This window comes from Puma concolor, chromosome C2 (genome assembly GCF_028749965.1).
Source record: "Puma concolor isolate L17-30 chromosome C2, mPumCon1.1.hap2, whole genome shotgun sequence".
NCBI lineage: Eukaryota > Metazoa > Chordata > Mammalia > Carnivora > Felidae > Puma > Puma concolor.
The window spans coordinates 6,261,320-6,283,714 of NC_141675.1; the positions used below are offsets into that span (position 1 = coordinate 6,261,320).

Here is a 22,395-nt window from a genome sequence, read left to right on the forward strand (position 1 = left end):
CTTCTGTCTGGGGCTGGGGTGGAGACCCTGCTGATGCTGATGCTGTGATGACTGGGGATCCTCCACTGTCCGGGATAAGGACTGGGGAGTCTGTCTTCCCTCTAGGTCTCTGCTAAGCTTCCCCCTTCACAGTCTTTGGCCAAAAAGCAAGATTTTCTTGTTTGTCCGTCTGTGTTGGTGGTTCCCGGTTTCAGGCTGTTCTTGTGCCCAGCCATGGATATATGGGAGATAAAAGGAAAACCCAATGAACTCACAGTGGTGCTTTTCCTCACATCCCAAGGCCCCTGTCTCATCCACCTTCTACTTTTAGGGTCATCTTATGATTGTCTGATGAATTCTTTCTAGGGTATTCAGTTGTATTCAGAAGAGAGGAGCAGGGAAATGTGAGCCTGTGCCATCATACTCAGGAACTGGACCTGTAGCCTTTTGATTCTTCCTCCCTGCCAATATTTATTAGCAATTCTATGAAATGGTCAAAGGCCTTTGCTTTTATTGACACCCTGCTTTTTAGGGTGTCATCTGTTGTTGAGTGTAGGAACAAGATAAGGATTATTCTCTTGTTAAATTGTGTGGGAATTAGAAATGTCATGTTCTTATCTATTCATCTATTCATTTACTCATTTATGTATTTATCTTTAGGGAGCGGAGCAACGGCTGTGGTCCAGGCAGCGTACTGTGCCCCTAAAAAGGAGAAAGTGGCAATCAAACGGATAAACCTTGAGAAATGTCAGACTAGCATGGATGAACTCCTGGTATGCACATCTCCTATTTATTACTTGGAGAAATACACTTCTATGTATATTCGTGTTGGAGTGAAAAATAACCAGAAATTTTTTTATTGCTTTTCTAAAAAAAAAGGTTAAGTAATGTTTTTTGTAAATTTGTAAAATAAGTAAAATATTATAAATTAAGTACTGTTTATTGTAAAATTTATAAAAATCCAGGGAAACAAAAAAATTAGTTGTAATCCTCTCATTCTGAGATTAATACTTGCTATATAGTTTTTTAGACTGTGTACATTTAAATATCTTTGTATTTTTATGATAATGTAGCCATCTACTTGTTCTTTTCATTGAAAATTTAATCAAATTTTTCTGTGTCTATATGTATGAATTAAAATGCTTTTCAGTATGTGTGTGCTTTTCCATTATGTAGGTAGACCACATTTTATTTAACCTATTTCTGGTATTGGACAATTTTTTTCTCTTTTTTATTGTTATAAACCTTGCTTCCTTACTCGTCTCTTTCCTTAAACTAGTATCATGCTGGTATCATGCAGTTATGATACCTGGGTTGAGTGGAATATGCTTGAAAAGGCTTTGGCCTCCCAGGAACATGGTACCAGTCTGCATTCTGACCATTGATGCAAGGTGAGAGGCAGAATGACCCCCAACCAGCATTGCCTTCTCCAAAGGCTGGGGAAAAAGAGAGGAAAGGGAGACTCAAGGATTAGTAGCTACAAGAGATGTTCTGTGGCATTAAAAGCTAGTCACACAGAGATTGTTTTGTACTTCTTTTATGAGCCCTGACACCCAGAGCTGTGGGTGTGTAGTCAGTTTCAGCAATAAGACATGAGGTAGATTTTCAAATCATTTCACTTTGTAAATCCTCAGTTTCTTTGGCTTAAAATGGAAATAATAATATCTGTTTTGTGTACTTCATGAGGTTTTTCTTGAGGATCAAATGACCCAGTACCTGAAAACTATAAACTGCCATGCAAATGTGAACTAATATTTGTCTAAGTATTTCTTAAGTATTTGTCTAAGATCATGTGCAGTTAGTGATAGAAAGGCAGGAGTTAGGCCTGGGATGATCTGCCAGTCCAGAAGTCTTTCCACTCCCAGACTGGATTTAATTTCTGGTGTAACCTGCACTGAGTATTAGGGAAGACTGGAATAAAAGGAAAAGGGATAATAGAATTACACATTGAACTTTCAGCAGAGGAAACAGATGCATTTCTTTAGGAGTTGGTAATGTATGAGCAGAAGCTGAAAAAGAAAGTTTCTGGTATGATCTTGAGCCTCTCTGGTGAGAGAACATATACTTCAAGGGAGATGCTGCTGGAAATCCTACACAGTGATCTTGGATTTACGGATGTCCGCAACCCCTTAGAGCATCATTTGGATATTGAACTGCAGTGATCATACAAAAAGGCTATAAATCGTAAACTAATTCTTTTGAGGAAACACAATTTTTTTTTTTAATGTTAATTTTTGAGAGAGAGAGAGAGAGAGAGAGAGATAGCACCTGTGAGGGGCAGAGAGAGAGGGACAAAGGATCTGAAATGGGCTCTGACAGTGGAAAGCCTGATGCGGGACTCAAACTTACAAACTGTGACATCATGACCCGAGCTAACATCAGACAGTTAGCTGACTGAACCACGCAGGTGCCCCTTGAGGAGAAACAAAATTTTTTTTTAAAAAAAATTTTTTTTTCAACGTTTATTCATTTTTGGGACAGAGAGAGACAGAGCATGAACGGGGGAGGGGCAGAGAGAGAGGGAGACACAGAATCGGAAACAGGCTCCAGGCTCTGAGCCATCAGCCCAGAGCCCGACGCGGGGCTCGAACTCCCGGACCGCGAGATCGTGACCTGGTTGAAGTCGGACGCTTAACCGACTGCGCCACCCAGGCGCCCCTGAGAAACAAAATTTTTAACCTATATAATTAAGACTGGAATTTGAGAAGCCCAGTATGAATTTGTATCATTTGTCAGTTACTTTACATAACCCTTAAGGAGAGCTTACAGGTGAATGAAAGTCTTATTATTTATTACTTTATGATTAAAGAAATGAAAGTTCAAAGTTTAAATAACTTGACTGTGTTCATATGACCATAATAGCAAACATCTTTTCAGTGATAGGCACTTAAGTGTACTTTACCCTCCTAAATGCCTCCCATGAGACAGGTAGTAGCTACATTTTAGATGAAGGAAGTAAATCCTACGATAAGTGACAGGGTCCGGATTAAAAATCAGGTCTTTCTGAGTCAGGTCTATCGTTTTCTACTTCACATAATGCTAACTAATTATAATCTTGCTTCAAAAGTAGAACATCTGTTCTCAGATGTTTGACATCTTGAAAGAAATATTTGTGTATTAATACTAGGGCCTTACTTGTAGAGGAATGCGTGTTTGGCATACCTTGGTAAAAGAAATAGGTTAGCTTTTTCGCCATGGGTTTGCCTCCAGAACACACGTGTTGTGAAAACCACCACTTGAACCTAAACCAAAATGGGAAAAGACTCATATCAACATCGTCGTCATTGGACACGTAGGTTCGGGCAAGTCTACCGCTACTGGTCATCTGATCTACAAATGTGGTGGGATTGACAAAAGAACTATCAAAAAATTTGAGAAGGAGGCTGCTGAGATGGGAAAGGGCTCCTTCAGGTATACCTGGGTCTTGGAGAAACAAAGCCAAACGTGAATGTGGTGTCACCATTGGTATCTCCCTGGGGAAATTTGAGACCAGCAAGTTCTACATGACCATCATTGATGCCCCGGGACTCAGAGACTTTATCAAAAATATGATTACAGGCACCTCTCAGGCGAATTTGAAGCAGGTATCTCCAAGAAGGGGCAGACCCGTGAGCATGCCCTTCTGGCTTACACACGGGGTGTAAAACAACTTATTGTCGGTGTAACAAAACGGATTCCACTGAGCCCCCCTACAGCCAGAAGAGATAACGAGGAAATCGTTAAGGAAGTCAGCGGCTACATGAAGGAAATTGGCTACAGCCCCGACACCGTAGCATTGGTGCCAATTTCTGGTCGGAATGGTGACAGCATGCAGGAACCAAGTGCTAACATGCCATTGGTTCAAGGGATGGAAAGTTAAGTGTAGAGTGGCAATGCCAGTGGAACCACGCTGCTTGGAGCTCTGGATTGCGTTCTGCCACCTACTCGTCCAACTGACAAGCCCTTGCGTCTGCCCCTCCAGGATGTCTACAAAATTGGTGGTATTGGTACTGTCCCTGTGGGTCGAGTGGAGACCGGTGTCCTTAAGGCAGGCCTGATGGTCACTTTTTCTCCAGTCAATGTTACAACTGAAGTAAAGTCTGTTGAAATGCACCATGAAGCTTTGAGTGAGGCTTTTCCTGGGGACAACGTGGGCCTCAGTGTCAAGAACATATGTGTCAAAGATGTTCGTCGTGGCAGTGTGGCTGGTGACAGCAAAAATGACCCACCAATGGAAGCAGCCGGCCTCCCAGCTCTGGTGATTATCCTGAACCATCCAGGCCAGGTCAGTGCCGGATATGCACCTGTGCTGGACTGTCACACAGCTCACATCGCCCGCAAGTTCGCTGAGCTGAAGGAGAAGATGGACCGTCGTTCTGGAAAAAAGCTGGGAGATGGTCCTGAGTTCTTGAAATCTGGTGACGCTGCCATCGTTGATATGGTTCCTGGCACGCCCATGGGTGTCGAGAGCTTCTCTGACCTCCTCTGGGCTGTTCGCTGTTGGTGACATGAGACAGACAGTTGCTGGGGGTGTCATCAAAGCGGTGGACAAGAAGGCAGCTGGAGCTGGCAGAGTCACCAAGTCTTCCAGAAAGCTCAGAAGGCTAAATGAATATTATCCCCAATACCTGCCACCCCAGTCTTAATCAGTGGTGGAAGAACGGTCTCAAAACTGTTTGTATCCGTTGGCCATTTAAGTTGAATAGTAAACGACTGGTTAATGACAGCAATGCATCGTAAAACCTTCAGAAGGAAAGGAGAATGTTTTGTGGACCATTTGTTTTTTGTGTGTGTGGCAGTTTTAAGTTACTAGTTTTTAAAATCAGTACTTTTTAATGGAAACAATTTGGCCAAAAACCTGTCACAGAATTTTGAGACCCACTAAAACGAAAGTTTAATGAGAAAAAAAAAAAAAAAAAAGAAATAGGTTAGATCTCCATCATTTTGCCCACCTACTCCAATAAGCTTTAGATTGCAAATATAGTATTTATATATTTGACAAATAAGTGAAGGGAGGAGGAGAGTGACTTGTAGTAAAGCACATTTAAGATAATTGGCTTTTTGGGGGCGCAAACAAGTAAGGTCCCACCAAAGCCTGAAGAAACATCAGGAATATAAAGAATGTTGGATTTATGTGTGGTATTTGTAGGGTCAGGAGCTGAGATCTGAGTGAGAAGGGCTCTGTTTCTGAGAGTCGAGAAGCCCTTTAAGTTTATCTTAAAAATCTTTTAGATCAACATACCAAACTTTTAGTGTTGTGATTTTTAATTTTTTTTTTTTCAAAATTCTCTTTACAATAACGTAGAAAGGGTGCTGACGCGAACCAGATTATAGGTGCGTATCCTGTGTGACAGTTATCAGTGAGGAGGCAGTATAGTGCTCCTTTCTTTTGTCAAAATGTTTTCGTGTCTGACAGCCTTTGCTAAGTGTGACTGGGAAGTCAGCTGTCAAATTTTACTACGTTTATTTTCTCCAGAGATATTATTCACAGGCACACTATGCAGTATTTTGAGCTTTTTCTCTTCTCTGGTGGATACTAGGACTAGATTCATTGGACAAACACTTGAGGGGAACATGAAGAGACTTAAAATGTCTTTCTATCTACTAGGAGGCTCACAATCCAGTTGAAGAGTTAAAACTCTTGGGATGCCTGGCTGGCTCAGTCGGTTAAGTGTCTGACTCTTGATCTCAGCACAGGTCTTGGTCATGAGTTCAAGTCCTGTGATGGGCTCCACCCTGGGCATGAAGCCTATTTGGGGGGAAAAAAAAATTTAAGACTCTTGTGTCCTATACAAGGCCAAGCATGACAAACACCTGGAAGAGGTATTAAGTACTTTGAAGTAAGAGAGGAGGCATCCTCCTGGTTACAAAAATGGAGACCTCCGTGGAGATGTTTGTGTTCTGGCCCACCAGAGCTGGGGGATACTTTGAACAGAGATAGAAACCTTACTAGGCAGGGGTGTAGAGTTGGGAAAGAATTCTTTTTATGTATATATTCATAAATATTAATATCCCTGAAATGTTTTCATAAAATAATTTTAATTATGTGGGACACACACTGATTTTCTATTTCTTTTTTTGTTTCTAACATTACCTACTTAAGTTTGTTTCCTGGCCCATGTGGGTTGCAGCCCATAATTTGAGGTACACTGGGCCATACAAAGAGGTATTAAGATTCTAAATTCAGGCAGTGACAGTAATAATGAAAAGGAAGGCACATTCCCTAGACATTTTATTATTTTATTTTATTTATTTTTTAAAGTTTATTTATTTTGAGAGAGAGAGAACAGCAGAGGGTCAGAGAGATCTGACCTAATTCCAAGCAGACTCCACACCGTCAGCGCAGAGCCTGATGCGGGACTCAAACTCAAGAACCACGAGATCATGACCGGAGCCAAAACCAAGAGCTGGACGCTTAACCAACTGAGTCACCCAGGTGCCCCCTGCTCAGACATTCGATAGATGAAAGAATTGTTTGTTTCATATTGAGCATTCCATGAGGGCAGGGACTTTATTGTGTTCACTCTGTGTGAGTGAATAACTTAACATCACTTGGGGGCCTGACTGAATGGTGTGAAACAGATGAAAACTGCTTGCATTGGGGTAATCAGAAAATCAGGAGTAAATGTTACAAATGGAGATGCGTTCCAGGAATGAAAAGTGATCGTTAAGCAATACTTGAGAGCTTCCGGTGGAGAACGAAGTCCACACAAAAGCTGTGGCAGCAGCAGGTAATGGGACTGTCAAGAAAGCACTTTCAGTAGGGGGTGGAATTCGTTTTGATGTGGAAGGGAGCCACTGGGAAAATTGAGTCAGGAATATAGCACTCTTGCAAAACACTTACATACATATTTTTCCTTTTGAACTGAAAGGGAAAAGGATAATTTCAGTGGGAGTTAAGATAAAGGAACCCTCCCTCCCACCCCTTAAAGGAATAGATGAGAAGGAAAGAAATCTTTAAGGCCCTTTCGGTTTTTGAATTTGATGGTTCTCTGATAGTCTCCTGTTAGAAGACCCTTTGTGAGCTGTCCCTGCCCACCTCCTCCCCCCGCCCCCGCCACGCCCCAGAGTAAAGCTGAAAACCCTTAGTTTCAATTTAAGACATTGGACAGTTTGACCCCAACTCTGTGCATGAATTTTCACACTGTCTTACCTCCCTCATCCAGTGAGTCACCAAGTCCTATGGTTTATACTTCTTCAGCATAGCTCTTGACTCCTCCCTGTCTTTCCATTCATATTGCCACTTATTTTTTTTTTAGCATTCTGTTTTTTAAAATTATTTTTAGATGTTTATTTTGAGAGGGAGAGAACATGTGCACAAGTCGGGGAAGGGCGGGGAGAGAGAATCCCAAGTAGGCTCCACATTGTCAGCCCAGAGCCTGGTCCTGGCTTCAGTCTCATGAACCCAGAGATCGTGATCTGAGCCGAGATCAAGAGCGGGACGCTCAACAGACTAAGCCACCCAGGCGCCCCTAAAACTATATTTTGAGATAGTTTTAAACTTCTAGAAGAGTTGCAAAAGAAGTACAGAAAGTTCCTGTATGCTGTTCACCCAGGTTCTCCTGACAGTAACATAACCACAGTGTAAATACCCAAACCGAGTAGTTATTTATAATTTTTCAGGCCACCATTGTCCCTCACCCAGGTCATAGCAACAGCCTTAGGCAGTATCATTGCCTCTAGTCTCGCCTTCCCACACTTATTTTCTAATTGTAGCTAGAGTGTTTTAATGAAATGGCATATATAGTTAAACCTCTGATGCCTTCCCTTTGCTGTTAAGATGAAGCCTGGGGGCGCCTGGGTGGCGCAGTCGGTTAAGCGTCCGACTTCAGCCAGGTTACGATCTCGCGGTCCGTGAGTTCGAGCCCCGCGTCGGGCTCTGGGCTGATGGCTCAGAGCCTGGAGCCTGTTTCCGATTCTGTGTCTCCCTCTCTCTCTGCCCCTCCCCCGTTCATGCTCTGTCTCTCTCTGTCCCAAAAATAAATAAACGTTGGAAAAAAAAAAAATTAAAAAAAAAAAAAAAGATGAAGCCTGAATTCTTGAACACACTTACACAGTCCTTTATGATACGGTCCCAAGTAACTCAACAGTCAAACCTGTAAAACTTACAGGAAGCCATCCCTGATTATCACTCCTATTCTTTGACAATTGGCCTCTCCAGTGAAATCACGTAGTATCTAGTACTTCTCCTATCAAACTATTTATCATTGTGTGTTGTTAAATTAGTATTGGTCTGACTTCTTCACTCGACTGTAAGTTTCATGAGGGCTCACCCTCGTAGCCAAGCACCTAGCACTGCGCCTGGCACATTGGTAAATGTCCGTTGAAAGCATGAACTGCTTGCCTTAGACAGGTTTACTCATTGCATTCTAAAATCTGTCTTGGCGTATTTCATCTTTCGTGTGGTGTGTGCCTCTCACCTTCTACTGCTGTCTTTTCCCTATATCCTACCGCACTAAACCTCGTTCTTACCTCCTTTGCAAGGACTTCCTGCCTACCTTCATTGTTCTTTCCAGAGGATTCTTGTAACGTGCTATCTTTACAACTTGCTGGCAATATATGTTGTCCTATATATTCCCTCTCATATGTACTTCTCATCTCCTTTAATCTTCATAGCACTATGTCAACAGGCAGGTGCTGACTTTAGTTTTACTTAGGTTTTAGTACAGAAGACTGTGTTGGTGCCTTTGGAGGTTGGAAAAATGCGTACGGCAAGGTCCTTGGCTATAAAGGAATTTACATTCAAGTAGAAACGATAAGAAAAACTAAGGTTCACAGAGCACTGCTTTTGAATCAGAGCCTATGGGCAACTTTTACACAATTGGTTCTACTGTACAAAGACCGAGGGCATAGGGCAAGTACAGTAATTGAGTAAGTAAAAAGTTGTATAAAATAATATTTAATTCATTCGATAAATATTTGTTGAAGGTGTACTGTGCGCCAGGCACAGTGTTAAGTGCCACGAATACAGAGTCTTAGCTTTCATTGAGCTTAAAGTTTTGTGAAGGATACAGAAAAATAAATAAGCAGTTACTATATAATATGATAAGTTCTGCAGTGTTTAGGGAATCTACTTTTTTGTGTGGATTTTTAAACGTTCAAGTATAATTAACAAACACTGTTATATATTAGTTTCAGGAGTACAGTATAACGATTCAACAATTTTGTACAATACTCAGTGCTCACGATAAGTATACTCTTAATTCCCTTTATCTATTTCACCCCCCCCCCCCCCCCCCGCACACACACACTTCCCCTTTGGCAACCACCAATTTGTTCTCTGTATTTAAGAGTCTGGTTTTTTGTCTGTCTATTTTCTTGGTTTTGTTTCTTAAATTCTGTATATGAGTGAAATCATATGTTGTCTTCCTCTGACATATTTCACTTGGCCATTATACCCTCTAGGGCCATCCATGTTATTGCAAATGGCAAGATGTCATTCTTTTTTAGGCTAATAGCCCAGTGTGTGTGTGTGTGTGTGTGTGTGTGTGTGTGTGTGTGTGTAATATGCACCAGCTTGCATTTAGGGATCCACTTTTGGAAGTACTTGCTTTCAGGAGCTCTCAGTCCACCAGGGAGGAACAGATAAGTAAGTACCCAATGCACTATCCAGTACCTATGGGCTGTGATATAAAGAGATACACAGGGAGTTTGGAAGCAACCTTGGGGAACTGGTGGAAATGATATTTTGGCTAGATCAGAAGGAAGAATTGGCATTTTTAGCGAGGGTAAAATAATGATGGAAGTCTATTTGAGGCATAGGGAACAATAGGGTTAAATATCCATGGTTGAAGAAGCGTGCTCACCTGAAGTTTACTGTGGCTGGATTGTAGAGGGTATTTTGGGGTACGGTCAGTGAAGGGAGTAGGATTGAGACTGGAGAGGTAGGCAGGGCCCAGAGCACTCAGGGCTATATGAGGCATTTTATCTCACCCAGCCTAATTTAAATGCATAACCCCAAGGTTGTAGATAAACTTAGAGGGTGCTCAGGTTTCTACTTTGGATTTAGTTTATGACCTTGTCCTGCTTCAGGAGATTTCTTTTCAGAGTGAGAATTGTTAATTAATTCACAAAAATGGGATGAAATGATATTTTCAAAATAAAACAAAACGCACAAACCAAAAAGGAACCTCTACCTGAATAGACATTTTCCCAAAGAAGACCTACAGATGACCAACAGGCACATGAAAAATGCTCAACATCACTCATCATCAGGGAAATGCAAATCAAAACCACCTCACACCTGTCAGAATGGCTAAAATCAAAAAGACAAGAAATAAGTGTTGGTGAGGATGTGGAGAAAAGGGAAGGAACCCTCGTGTACTACTGGGAATTCAAACTGATATAGCCACTGTGGAAAACGGTATGGAAGCTTCTCAAAAAATTAAAAATAGAACTACCATATGATCTAGTAATTATTCCACTACTGGGTATTTACCGCCTAAAAATGAAAATACTAATTTGAGAAGATATTTGCACCCCTGTGTTTATTGCAGCATTACTTACCATAGCCAAGATTTGGAAGCAACCCAAGTGTCCATCTATAGATGAATGGATAAAAAAGATGTGATTTTTACACAGACACACACATAGTGGAATACTACTCAGACATAAAAAATAATGGAGTCCTGCCATTTGTGGCAACGTGGATGGGCCTAGAGGATACTATATTAAGTGAAGTAGGTCAGACAAAGAAAAACAAATACCGTATGATTTCACTTGCATGTGGAATCTAACAAACAAAACGAGAACAAACAAAAAACAGACTGCTAAATACAGAGAACAATCTCACTGTGGGGGCGCGGGGTGATGGGTGAGCTAGATAAAGGAGATTGAGAGATATAAACTTCCAGTTATAAATAACTAAGTCACAGAGATGGAAAGTCCAGCATGGAGAATATAGTCAATAATATTATAATAATATTGTATGGTGACCACACTTACCGTGGTGAGCAGTGAGTAACGTATAGAATTGTCAAGTCACTGTGTTGTATACCTAGAACTAATACAACATTGTATTTCAACTATCTTTCAATAATAAAAATACATTTTAAAAACAGAATAAAGACACTTTAAGACAAGCAAAACAAAACAAAAACCACCCTCTGTTTATTAGTCATTATGCTCTATGGCTGTAAAACCAGATTTCCCAAGATGCTTTTTCAAGAGCACCTTGAAGTAACAATGTGTGTCCCCACGGAGGCCTTTGCGGTGTTGTGTGAGGCTGTGATAAGTAGTGCATGTTTCTAGTTTCAAAGATTATGAGTGGAATGACTAGTCAGAATGGACTGAGGGAAACTGAGGGGTTTTTTTCGTTTAACTCTTCTCAAGGAGGTCAGCGCCATGGAGATCTCACAGAGGTTTAAGCCAGTCTTGGATTTACAAATCTGAATTCACTCACTTGTAGTGTTGTTTCAGGCTTGCGTATAATAAATTAATCATGTTTTCTCTTCCTTGTAGAAAGAAATTCAAGCCATGAGTCAGTGCCATCATCCTAATATTGTGTCTTACTACACGTCTTTTGTGGTAAAAGATGAGCTGTGGCTAGTCATGAAGCTGCTAAGTGGAGGTGAGTAGAGTATGGTGAAACGCTAACTTCCGTTGGTTGGAAAGGTAATAACAATATCCGGTTGGTTTTTTCCTGGTTTGGTTTTCGTGCACATTGGCATTTGAGGAGATGCTGAGGACTTAGTATCTGCTAAAGATGGGAGGGTATGAGCCGAGGCAGGTTTCACACGTTGCATTTGGTCGCCATGCCTCTGAAGCCTCACTCCCATCTCTGATGGTTCCCCACAGCTTCCTTTGTGCCATGACAGCAACTTGTTGAAGGTTCTGGTCAAGGGTCTGACAATAACTTCTTACGGAATGACCCGCATTTTGGATTTATCTGGTTATTTCTTCCTGGTGATATTTAACTCGATTTGTTTCCCTTGCTTTCTTACAAATTAAAAATTGGACCCAAAGGCTTGATTCGATGTAAGTTAGAAATTTTTGGACAGTATTTTGTGGGTGATGCTGTGTTCATAGTGCATCACACCAGGAAGCGTTGCTTTCTGGTTATATCTTTAATGGTGATGTGACTTTTGATTGCTTGAGATTTTGACAGCCAGACCTCACCATGGAAAAGTTAACTTGTTCCCCTTTGCAGCTAGCGAGTAATCTGTGAGGTGATACTTGGGCACTGAGAGTATCCAGTTCCCCCACCTTTTTTTTTTTTTCCCATTTTTTAAAGTTTATGTGTTTATTTTGGAGACAGCGAGAGAGAGAGAGAGAGACAGAGAGGGCATGAGCAGGGGAGGGGCAGAGAGAGAGAATCCCAAGCAGGTTCTGCACTGTCAGCGCAGAGCCCTACGTGGGACTCAGTCCCACCAACCGTGAGATCATGACCTGAGCCGAAACCCAGAGTCAGTCGCTTAACTAACTGAGCCGCTCAGGCGCCCTCCCCCCTTACTCTTTCCTTTAATGATTTTAGCATCCATTCACAGTCCTTGTTTGAATTAATTATTCTGTCAAGGATTGCAGAATGGTGACTTTTCTCATTGCATCCTTTCTTTTACATTTGTAAACTTGGCATTGTTCTGCGTAAAGGAACTTTACCTCATTAACTGGAGCTCTTTGGGTAATCTGTATTGTGGTTCCTACTAAAAATGCAAGATAACTAATTGATTTTTTTTTTCAGTACTAATTTTCAGAGTAAAGAGTTGATTTAATACTCACCTCCAGTGGTAGCAAATAGGGTTTGTTTGTTTTTTTCCTTTTTCCTGTTGGGTAAGGCTTTCATTTTTTTTTTTGAGTGTCATCATAGACACAAGGAATTTTATAGATTTAGTGTCTTTCAATGTAGTTTTACTCTCTTCTTTGGATGCTCAGGTCATCCAAAATTTTGTCATTAGGACTCCCTTTAAGCTTATTCCTATGTCCTTTTGACATGAATGTGTTAGTCTTTGGTTACTTCCTTGTTTTTTGGTTCAGGATTTCCTAGGGTCACGTTTATATTACTTTTCCTAGATCCACAATCAGCCAATACTCCAAGGAGTTCTGATTTTTGTTAGGGGAAAGGTATTTAGAAAGCATAAGTAGGATGTTTGGTCACTGCTACATCATTATCATCACTTCTAGTTGAAAGAGCTTAGAAATATATTAAAAATTATGATTTGGAATTAATATTTCCATTTCATGTTTAACATTGTAGACTTTTGAAGCTTCTTTGAAATTATACGTGAATCTCTTTTCTCTTATACAGAAAATTTTGGTCCCCAGTATTATGATTAATTATGGTGCTTTATCCTGCCATATGTATACAGTTATTTCTGCTTAAGTCCTTAGAATAAAATGTAAGTATTACTGATGGCCAGAAGCAGACCATTGTCACTAGATTGGACATTTTGTTGTTATGGTTATCTGAAGGCCCAAGTCATGTAGTAAATTAGACATTTTGCCAAAGCATGGATTTGAATTGTGGCGAGATTGGGAGGACTAGTGAGTGATGGAGCCACCCGACCTTCCCGTCACTGTGCTGCTTGGTTTTTGTTTGCGTATGTATTTTGTGTAGGAGCATGATTTTCCATTTTAGAATTGAACACTTGACTTCCCTAGCGAGGCCATAAAGGAAAGAGCATAGGCTTTAGAATTAAATTCCAACTTTCCTACTTAGCCGGTTTATGTCATTGGGCAAATTATTTAAACCCTTTGAACCTGTTAACTTTTCTGTCAAATGGGGATACCTTTCTGTATTTTAGGTATTGGGGAGTAGTAATCGAGATGACGTACGTCAAGCATCTATAATTGTGCTGACGTGTAGATGCACAAGAAATTGAGTCATTAATAATAATCCCATGTTATTTGATGCTTTTCAGTGTAGCCAGAATCACCTTTTTGTTTCAATCCCATTAGTGACACACTGGAGAAACTGGATTGCTTTGTTAAAGGCCTTGTTCATATGATGGTTGGAATCCTTGCTAACACCAACCACCTTTCAAGATGGTGGTCAAGCATGGTTCTTTCAGTATGGACAGATATGGGAATATTAGGTAATACTGTATCTTTCATTATTGATCACCTCTAGCATAATTTTCTTTATTTGTAACTTACAAAAATGTATAATACAGAGTTTTTAATGTTTTGCTGAAAAGTCCTCTGATGAATAGCAATACTTTGTCTGCTTAATTCTTTCATCCATACCTGTATGCCAGCCCATCCTTTCTGCTACTCCTGAGCAGAATGAGTGTATATTTTTTAAGAAATCCCCGTTTCTTCTGCAGGGAGTGTATATCCTGATCTCAGAAGGGGCAGGACATGTAGCTGGGTGGGACATCTATTAAATGTACCTTTCTGTCTCTCCTCGTCTTAGGTTTACTGGAACAGTGCCCAATTTTTCCAGCCTAGGACTCAGCATGTTTCCTGGGGGATAATTTTCAAACATGTTCCAACTGTTAACTCTTTTTATAATTGCTTATCTTTTTTTTTTTTTTTGAGTCAACGTAATCTTACATCTAAGCCTTTAAAAATATTAAAGAATTGCATCTTTTTTAGGAAAATGAAATCTTGCTTGTTTTAGTCAGAAAGTGAATAAACATTTAAACTGAAGAGATACATTAAATACTTTTAGAAAACATAAGCTAGACTTGAGCACAGCTTCAAAATGTTTTTTCTATTATTTATTTATTTATTTATTTATTTATTTATTTATTTATTTTAATGTTTATTTCTGAGAGAGAGAGAGAGAGAGACAGAGCATGAGCAGGGGAGGGGCAGAAAGAGAGGGAGACACAGAATCTGAAGCAGGCTCCAGGCTCTGAGCTGTCAGCACAGAGCACGACGTGGGGCTCGAACCCACCAACCGTGGGATCATGACCTGAGCCGAAGCCGGACACTCAACCGACTGAACCACCCAGGTGCCCCTAAAATGTTTTTAAAATACAGAGAAACTGTGCCAAGCTTTATTGCTCATTTAAAATTCCATTCGTCAGATTACTTACTGATCACCACTGCATTGGTGAATCATGTTCCTTGCTCTTATGGGCCTCATAGCTAATAAGGAAAAGTTACAATTAAATAAGTATAAGTATGTAGAGTACCAGGAAGAAGTATCAGGTGCCATGGGAACAGGTACCAGGAGACTGTATTTTATTGAGGGAGAATGGGTGTGGTGGGGTTAACAAAGACTTCCCTCAGGAGGTGACGTTCAGCTGAGACCAGAGGAATAGGTAATAATTAGCCAGGTAACGTGGGAAGTGGGCGTGATTTCAAGGGAAGGATGGGAGAAGTGATCCAGATGGAACACCATGCAGAGAAGGTTCTGGAGGCAGGATGGAGGAGTATGGTATGTCTTGCGAAACTGATGGGGGCCTACAGAAGGAGCAGAGAGAGTGAGAGGAGAAGACCACTGAGAAGCAGAGGCTCCCTTTGAGTAATTAAGTCATGTGAATAACCAGAGTTAACAGAAATATGTTTAGGCTATCTTCTTTCACACCAACTTTTTTCAGCCAAAATATATAAAACAAAAGCATATTAAAAAAAAAAAGTCGGGGCACCTGGGTGGCGCAGTCGGTTAAGCGTCCGACTTCAGCCAGGTCACGATCTCGCGGTCCGTGAGTCCGAGCCCCGCGTCGGGCTCTGGGCTGATGGCTCAGAGCCTGGAGCCTGTTTCCGATTCTGTGTCTCCCTCTCACTCTGCCCCTCCTCCGTTCATGCTCTGTCTCTCTCTGTCCCAAAAATAAATAAACGTTGAAAAAAAAAAAATTAAAAAAAAAAAAAAAGTCCATTTATTTAGAGAGAGCACACGTTTACACACGTGCAGAGGGATGGGGCAGAGAGAGAATCTCCAGCAGGCGTGGCACTGTGAGCACAGAGCCTGATGCGGGGCTCGAACTCACGGACAGCGAGATCGTGACCTGAGCCGAAATCAAGAGTTGGGTGCTTAACCGACTGAGCCATCCAGGTGCCCCCAGATTTCTTTCTTTTTCAAAAAAAAAAATTATTTTAGAGAGAAAGTGTGAGTGGGGAGAGGGGCAGAGGAAGAAAGAGACTCTTAAGCAGGCTCCACCCTCAGCACTGAGCCTGACGTGAGTTTCAATCCTATGACCCTGAGATCGTGACTGGAGCTGAAACCAAGAGTCAGACACTCAACTGACGAGCCATGCAGGTGCCCCATAAAAACAAAAGCATATTGGGGTGCCTGGGTGGCTCGGTTAGGTGTCTGACTTCAGCTCAGGTCATGATCTCACGGTTTGTCAGTTCAAGCCCAGCGTCAGGCTCTCCGCTGTCAGCACAGAGCCCACTTTGAATCCTCTGTCCTTCTCTCTCCTTGCCCCTCCCCTGCTTGCACTCTCTCTCTGTCTCTTAGATAAATAAACTTTAAAAAAAAACCAGAAGCATAGTTTTCATCTAGCAACATGTACTGACGTAGAATTTAATAAGCTAATTAAATCATAATCTGAGTTGCAGCTGTCACTCTTACACCCGTCAACACGGTGGACGTTATGGTTAAAATAAGTTGAATTTCGTGTGTCAGTATTATAGTCATTTCTTAATGCCTCCTTATAACTGTAATATTCTTCTGTGAATTAATCTCTGATGTTGAATGTCAAGATTTTAGTATAGGAAGTTAATCTTCAGAAATTGGAAGCAGTTCTGATCTAAAGAGCTATTTCTGCAGCTTATTAGCACCAAACTGCAATGTAAGAGTTTTAGAAATCAAAGTAATTAAGAAAGTTTCTGAAAGGAGAAGAGAGAATTACCTGTTCGACTTAGAGTGATGACTTGTAGCAATGCAGAAATCTAATTTAAATTCACTGTCTTAGTGAATTATTTTGTTGTTTAGAGATGCTCTCAACTTTGTCATCTTCTAAGACATAAAAAAAAGTATGGGAAGTTTTTCATTTTCAAGTTTATTTTATTTTTATTTTTGAGAGAGAGCGACTTGGGGAGGGACAGAGAGAAAGGAGGATAGAAGATACGAAGCGGGCTTCGTACTGACAGCAGAGAGCCCGACATGGGGCTTGAGTTCGTGAACCGTGAGATCATGACCTGAGCTTGAAGTTGGAACCTTAACCGACTGAGCCACCCAGGTGCCCCAAGTATGGGAACGTCTTCGATCTAAGCAGGACCCGAGTGAAATATCTGGTATTAATAATAGGGACCATCTTTGGTTGTTCAGGCAACAACGGAGGGGTATGTCTATTTGTCTCAAGTGGAATATTCAGCCCAAGCAAATTTGACCCCTTTGAAACCTTCCATGGCTCAGGAAGAAAACGAACAAAACCCAGTGGCTGAATATTGGTTAAAGCTTCTTGGCAGAAATTCTGATAACTAAAATGAGCTAATTTCGGATTCAAAGCATGTTGTTTCATAAAAGTAAACTGAAGCAATAAACATGTTGACTGAATAATTTGATTGAGCAATATAATTAGGAGATTTCACAAGTGCCTTAACCCAGAAGCTCCTTTGCTACTTTTTCAAAAGTATTTTAATATGTAATAATGATATTCTTGGACAGTAAAAGTTTTGCATTGCTTTTTATTTTTTTTTTAATTTTTTTTTTAATTTTTTTTTCAACGTTTATTTATTTTTGGGACAGAGAGAGACAGAGCATGAACGGAGGAGGGGCAGAGAGAGAGGGAGACACAGAATCGGAAACAGGCTCCAGGCTCTGAGCCATCAGCCCAGAGCCTGACGCGGGGCTCGAACTCACGGACCGCGAGTGTCTGGCTGAAGTCAGACACTTAACCGACTGCGCCACCCAGGCGCCCCATGCATTGCTTTTTAAATGTTCTGTGCCATAGGCTAGGAAAGCAGACATGAGATGGATTTTTGGAATAGGTGTTTACATTTTAACTTTTCGCTTTGTTACCAAATTTGTACTTATTCCCTCTTGTTTTTCATTCTCCTTGCTATTACTCTGAGAAATGCTTAGGTTTCAATGGACAGTGTTCATCTAGGAGCCTAGGTTGTTAAAATACACCTTCTTGGGCCCACTTTAGATCTCTTGAATGACAGACAGTCTGTGAGATCTGGAAATCTACACTTTTAACTAGTTTGCCAACTAATTCCTTCATGTGTTAAAGTTTGAGGTCTGATTATCTGTGTAAAATATTTCTTCCAGATTGTGCCCAAGGATATAAGACGGTGCATGCTGTTACAACCTTCCCTTTTTATTCTTAATTTTCTTTAGGTGTTAATTGATTCATCCAGTGATAATCTGCAGTCTTCTTTTGCTTAGCATATCTTACCTTCACCTTTCTTACTTGATATGAAGACTTCCATGTAATTTTGATATTTGAGGAGGGAGGATTATAAGCACCATCATCATGTTGGATGCTACAAGATGCTGAAGAAATCATATGGGAACAAATGGGTACTTTCTAGGACCAAATTTATCAATTAAAGATAAAGGTCTTGGTGGCATGATTATCCCTCCACCAATAAAAATTATATTGTTGGGAGATTGAATTGGAGAAGAAATTTTATACCACGAAAGAGGGGGCTTTTTATATAGCTTGTTAAAAATGTCTGTTATGAACGTAGACTGGGGATGTGCACCGCTTTAATTTCCCCATTGATCATTGGTGTTGTGAAATCATTAAAAATCTTTTAAGATTTTTTTTTTAATGTTTATTATTTTAGAGAGACAGACACGCAGAGCATGAGCAGGGGAGGGGCAGAGAGAGAGAGAGAGAGAGACAGAATGTGAAGCAGGCTCCAGGCTCTGAGCTGTGAGCACAGAGCCCGACGTGGGGCTCGAACCCACGAACCGCAAGATCATGACCTGAGCCGAAGTCGGACCCTTAACCAACTGAACCACCCAGCCGCCCCGATCTTTTAAGATTTATAAAGGAGTTCCTGGTTCAAACTCTTTTTTTTTTTTTTTTTTTAACGTTTATTTATTTTTGAGACCGGGAGAGACAGCATGAACGGGGGAGGGTCAGAGAGAGAGGGAGACACAGAATCTGAAGCAGGCTCCAGGCTCTGAGCTGTCAGCACAGAGCCCGACACGGGGCTCGAACTCACGCACCGTGAGATCATGACCTGAGCCGAAGTCGGATGCTTAACCGACTGAGCCACCCAGGTGCCCCTCAAACTCTTTAAAAATACAGATCTAATAACCTTTTATGTACCCTAGGTCTTTATTGCTCCATTTTCTTGATCTACTAGACTGGAAATTCCCAGTTGTGGAAATTCAACTGTTGTGCCATGTGTATCTTGACATATTTTGTGGCACCCAGTTCTAGATCTTGCATATAATATGGCCAAATTGTTGAATGAATACATTGTGTTAGTTTTCAATTCCTAGTAGGACTTTTCCCCTCTGCATTCCCTATTTTCGATATTCTTTGCATTACAAACGTGTATCTCAATTGGCGTTTATACAAATGTCTTCTTACTAAGCAGTTCTTACGTGGCCTGGATTTCTCAAAAAAATGAGACATATGGCCTGGTGGTATAGTGACTTTGATTTGTAGATTAATATGTGATTGATTAAGCAGAACTTTTAAAATGTCTCCTTTAGGCCTCTCCCTGTGTGAGTCACAGTCTTGTGAATGCCAGCAATAAAGAGGGGAAAGTCTGAATAGTGTATTAGAAAGCACCACCTGGGATCTGGAGCCTCCCTGGTTCACTGTCTCCAGAAAGTAAACTGTCTGTCTTCCTGCTGGACATGGGGAGTGGCAGTGGTCTGGTTTCCAGAGAGGAGGAGGAATCTGGGCATCTTCTTCCCCATTATACGAATTTTCAACCAGTTTTCCTGTTTCCAGCCCTTTTCTTCAATCTCCTCTCACTTCCCCTTAGGTAGTCCTTGGTGTATGTGCTCTATTGGGATATGCCGTTTCCTAATTGGCATAGTCCTCCACAGGCATTGGAGTTTCAGATTTCTCTCTTCTGCTTAGCTTTTTGTTTTCCTTCCTCCAAAACATGATTGTTGTCTCTCTTCTTTATCTTCTCTGTTTTCTTTTTCATCCGGGGTTTATGCCTGTTTTATCAAGTGTATGGAGTTAATGGATTTCAAGTGGGAGCTGAAGTAAATGTGTGTTCTATCCTCCCAAGTTTTGGAGGATCCCATCTAGACCCTGCTTTCCATCTATTTGGAAGTACATTTTTTACTTGTTAAGTGTGTGAAATAAAAGCACCCACCAGGGCAAGTTTTCACCATAAGTTTGTGTTTCAGTTTTAGCCTTGATCATTCAGGTCTTGTGCCAAGAAATGGAAATCTAATCTTTTCTGTGCAGTTTATGTTATATTCTACTTCTTGGCACAATTTCTAATATTAAAGATTGTTTTGTTTTGGTTCTGTGATCTTTATGGGCCATTGTACTACGAGAAATCTTACTAATCTTCAGCAGACTTTTTATTATAATTATGTATGGCAGTCAAGATTCTATGATTTTAATTACTATGTAGGTATCTTTTCCCTCCCTCCCCCCAGTTTTTAGTCGGGGCATTATTTCTGATCCTGGGAAGAGTGCGATTGCTAATACATCGTAGCTGTTATTTAGAGAGAACTGCCGTTTTTTATCCTTTCATTTTTTTCCTTGCCTTACTTACTATTTATTAAACTGAAAATTAATTTTAACCCACATGTGACCCTGACTTTCCAAGTATTTCTTCTGTAATCTGACCTGTGTTGCAATTGTATTTTTGTATGTTTAATCATATAGTGTTGCATAGTCTGATCCAGTGTCGGAAACTTAAATTCGTTTGTGGTATTTTATACTAATGTGTTATAGATGGGTAAGGTTTACCTAGGGATTCTTCAGACGTGGTTAAAAATCCTCTACCACCTTTTCCAAATTCTTACTAAAAAGTCTAAAGGAAATGCTGGTGTAACACTGCTATTTGGATAGTAGGCTGCTTTCTGTTTTAGATTAAAATGGAGAAGTTATTAATTTTAAACTTCTGTATTTCCTTGTGTTTGCTTTTTTTTCCTTTCCTATACAATTAAGTTTGTGAAAAGGTTTACATTGGTTTGATTTCAAAATGGCTTTGAATTATATGACATGAGTCAAAAGTTTATGGCAAATTTTGTCTTCGGTTTTTAGGTTCTGTTCTCGATATTATTAAGCACATTGTGGCAAAGGGGGAGCACAAAAGTGGAGTCCTAGACGAAGCTACCATTGCTACAATACTTAGAGAAGTGCTGGAAGGGTTGGAATACCTGCATAAAAACGGACAGATTCACAGGTATGTAAACGACAACACTCTTCTTTTGGGGAAGGTGCAGTGACAGTCGTGCCGTCTCATTTTGTTGAGGCCATTCCCCATTCTTCTGCAGAATTCATAACCTCTGAATGTTGTCATGGCTCTTGGAATCGTGAGTTTCAGCCAGCACATTGTGGTTCGGGTTTTAATTACACAGCTAGCAAGGATTGAAAAAGTAAAGATTTTAGTTAAATTGGGAAATACAAAAACAGGAAAAATTCATAATTTCCTGTTGGGAGGCAATCATTGTAATCACTGATCATGTTTTGTAATATTTCTTTCTAGTTTCTTTTATGTGCTCACAAGATACTTAAAACTATATTTATAGTTTTGTCTGTTGCTTCTTACTGTGTTTTTTTAATATTTTGTCTTGAGTGTTTTCTCAAATTATTAAAAGCTCTTTGTAAAATAACTTCTTATTAAAGCTTTTTTTTTTTTTTTTTTTTTTTTTAATGTAAAAAGCTATGTATCATTTTATGGCCCAAGTATTCATGGCCATCTCTGTTCATTCCCTGGGTACAGATAAGAAGAATCCAAACGATGATGGTTTCCGTGTTACTCAAATCTGTTTAATCCCTGGATTTGGTTTTCCTTCATATCAGACTTTTTTTTGGCACGGTGGGGGGGGGGGGTGGTCATTCTCAAGGATAATTTCACTGGATATAAGAATTTGCTGTTGACTGTGCTTTTCCTTCAGCAATTGAAAGGTGCTCTACCACTTAATTCTGGCCTCCGTGGTTTCAGATCAGAAGTCTGTCATTTGAATTAGTGTTCTATGATGTTGTTTTTCTCTGGCTGCTTTCAAGGTTTTTTCTTTGGTTTTCTGAAGTTTAATTATGATGTCTTGGTGTGAACTTCTTTAGGTATATTCTGTTTGGGGTTCCCAAACTCCTTGAATCTTGTCTTTCACCAAGTCTGGGAAGTTTTCAGCAGTCATACCTTTGGGTAGTTTTTTAATCCATTTTTTTTTTTCCTCCTCTTTTCCTGGGACTCTGATAATACAAAAGGTAGCTGTTTTGTTATTGTACTAGAAGCCCTGAGGCTCAGTTCAGGTTTTGTCATCGTATTTGTTTTCTCTGTTAAGACTGAGTGGATTCTATTGATGTGTTCTCAAGTTCTGATTCTTTCCTCTGCATTCTACTGTAGAACCCATTGAGTATTTCAGTTATTATAGTCTTTTAGATAATCTGATTCTTTTTCTTTTTATCACTTTTGTTTCTTTGCTGAGATTTTCTGTTTTTCATT

The 22,395-nt window shown here is 40.4% G+C and overlaps 1 protein-coding gene and 1 pseudogene across 2 annotated transcripts in view; both read left to right on the plus strand.

The window, feature by feature from the left end:
* OXSR1 (oxidative stress responsive kinase 1) overlaps window positions 1–22,395 on the plus strand; it is a 104,732-nt gene that overhangs the window by 21,284 nt on the left and 61,053 nt on the right. Inside the window, exons 2-4 of one of the 2 annotated variants that reach the window (XM_025912912.2) lie at window positions 640–752; window positions 11,419–11,527; window positions 20,991–21,132. In XM_025912912.2, coding sequence (XP_025768697.1) covers window positions 640–752; window positions 11,419–11,527; window positions 20,991–21,132 — 364 coding nt within the window. Of the gene's footprint in view, window positions 1–639; window positions 753–11,418; window positions 11,528–12,776; window positions 13,989–20,990; window positions 21,133–22,395 lie in introns of those variants that run through there. The other variant, XM_086720453.1, reaches the window with a different exon arrangement.
* On the plus strand, window positions 3,206–7,742 carry LOC147577063 (elongation factor 1-alpha 1 pseudogene; annotated as a pseudogene).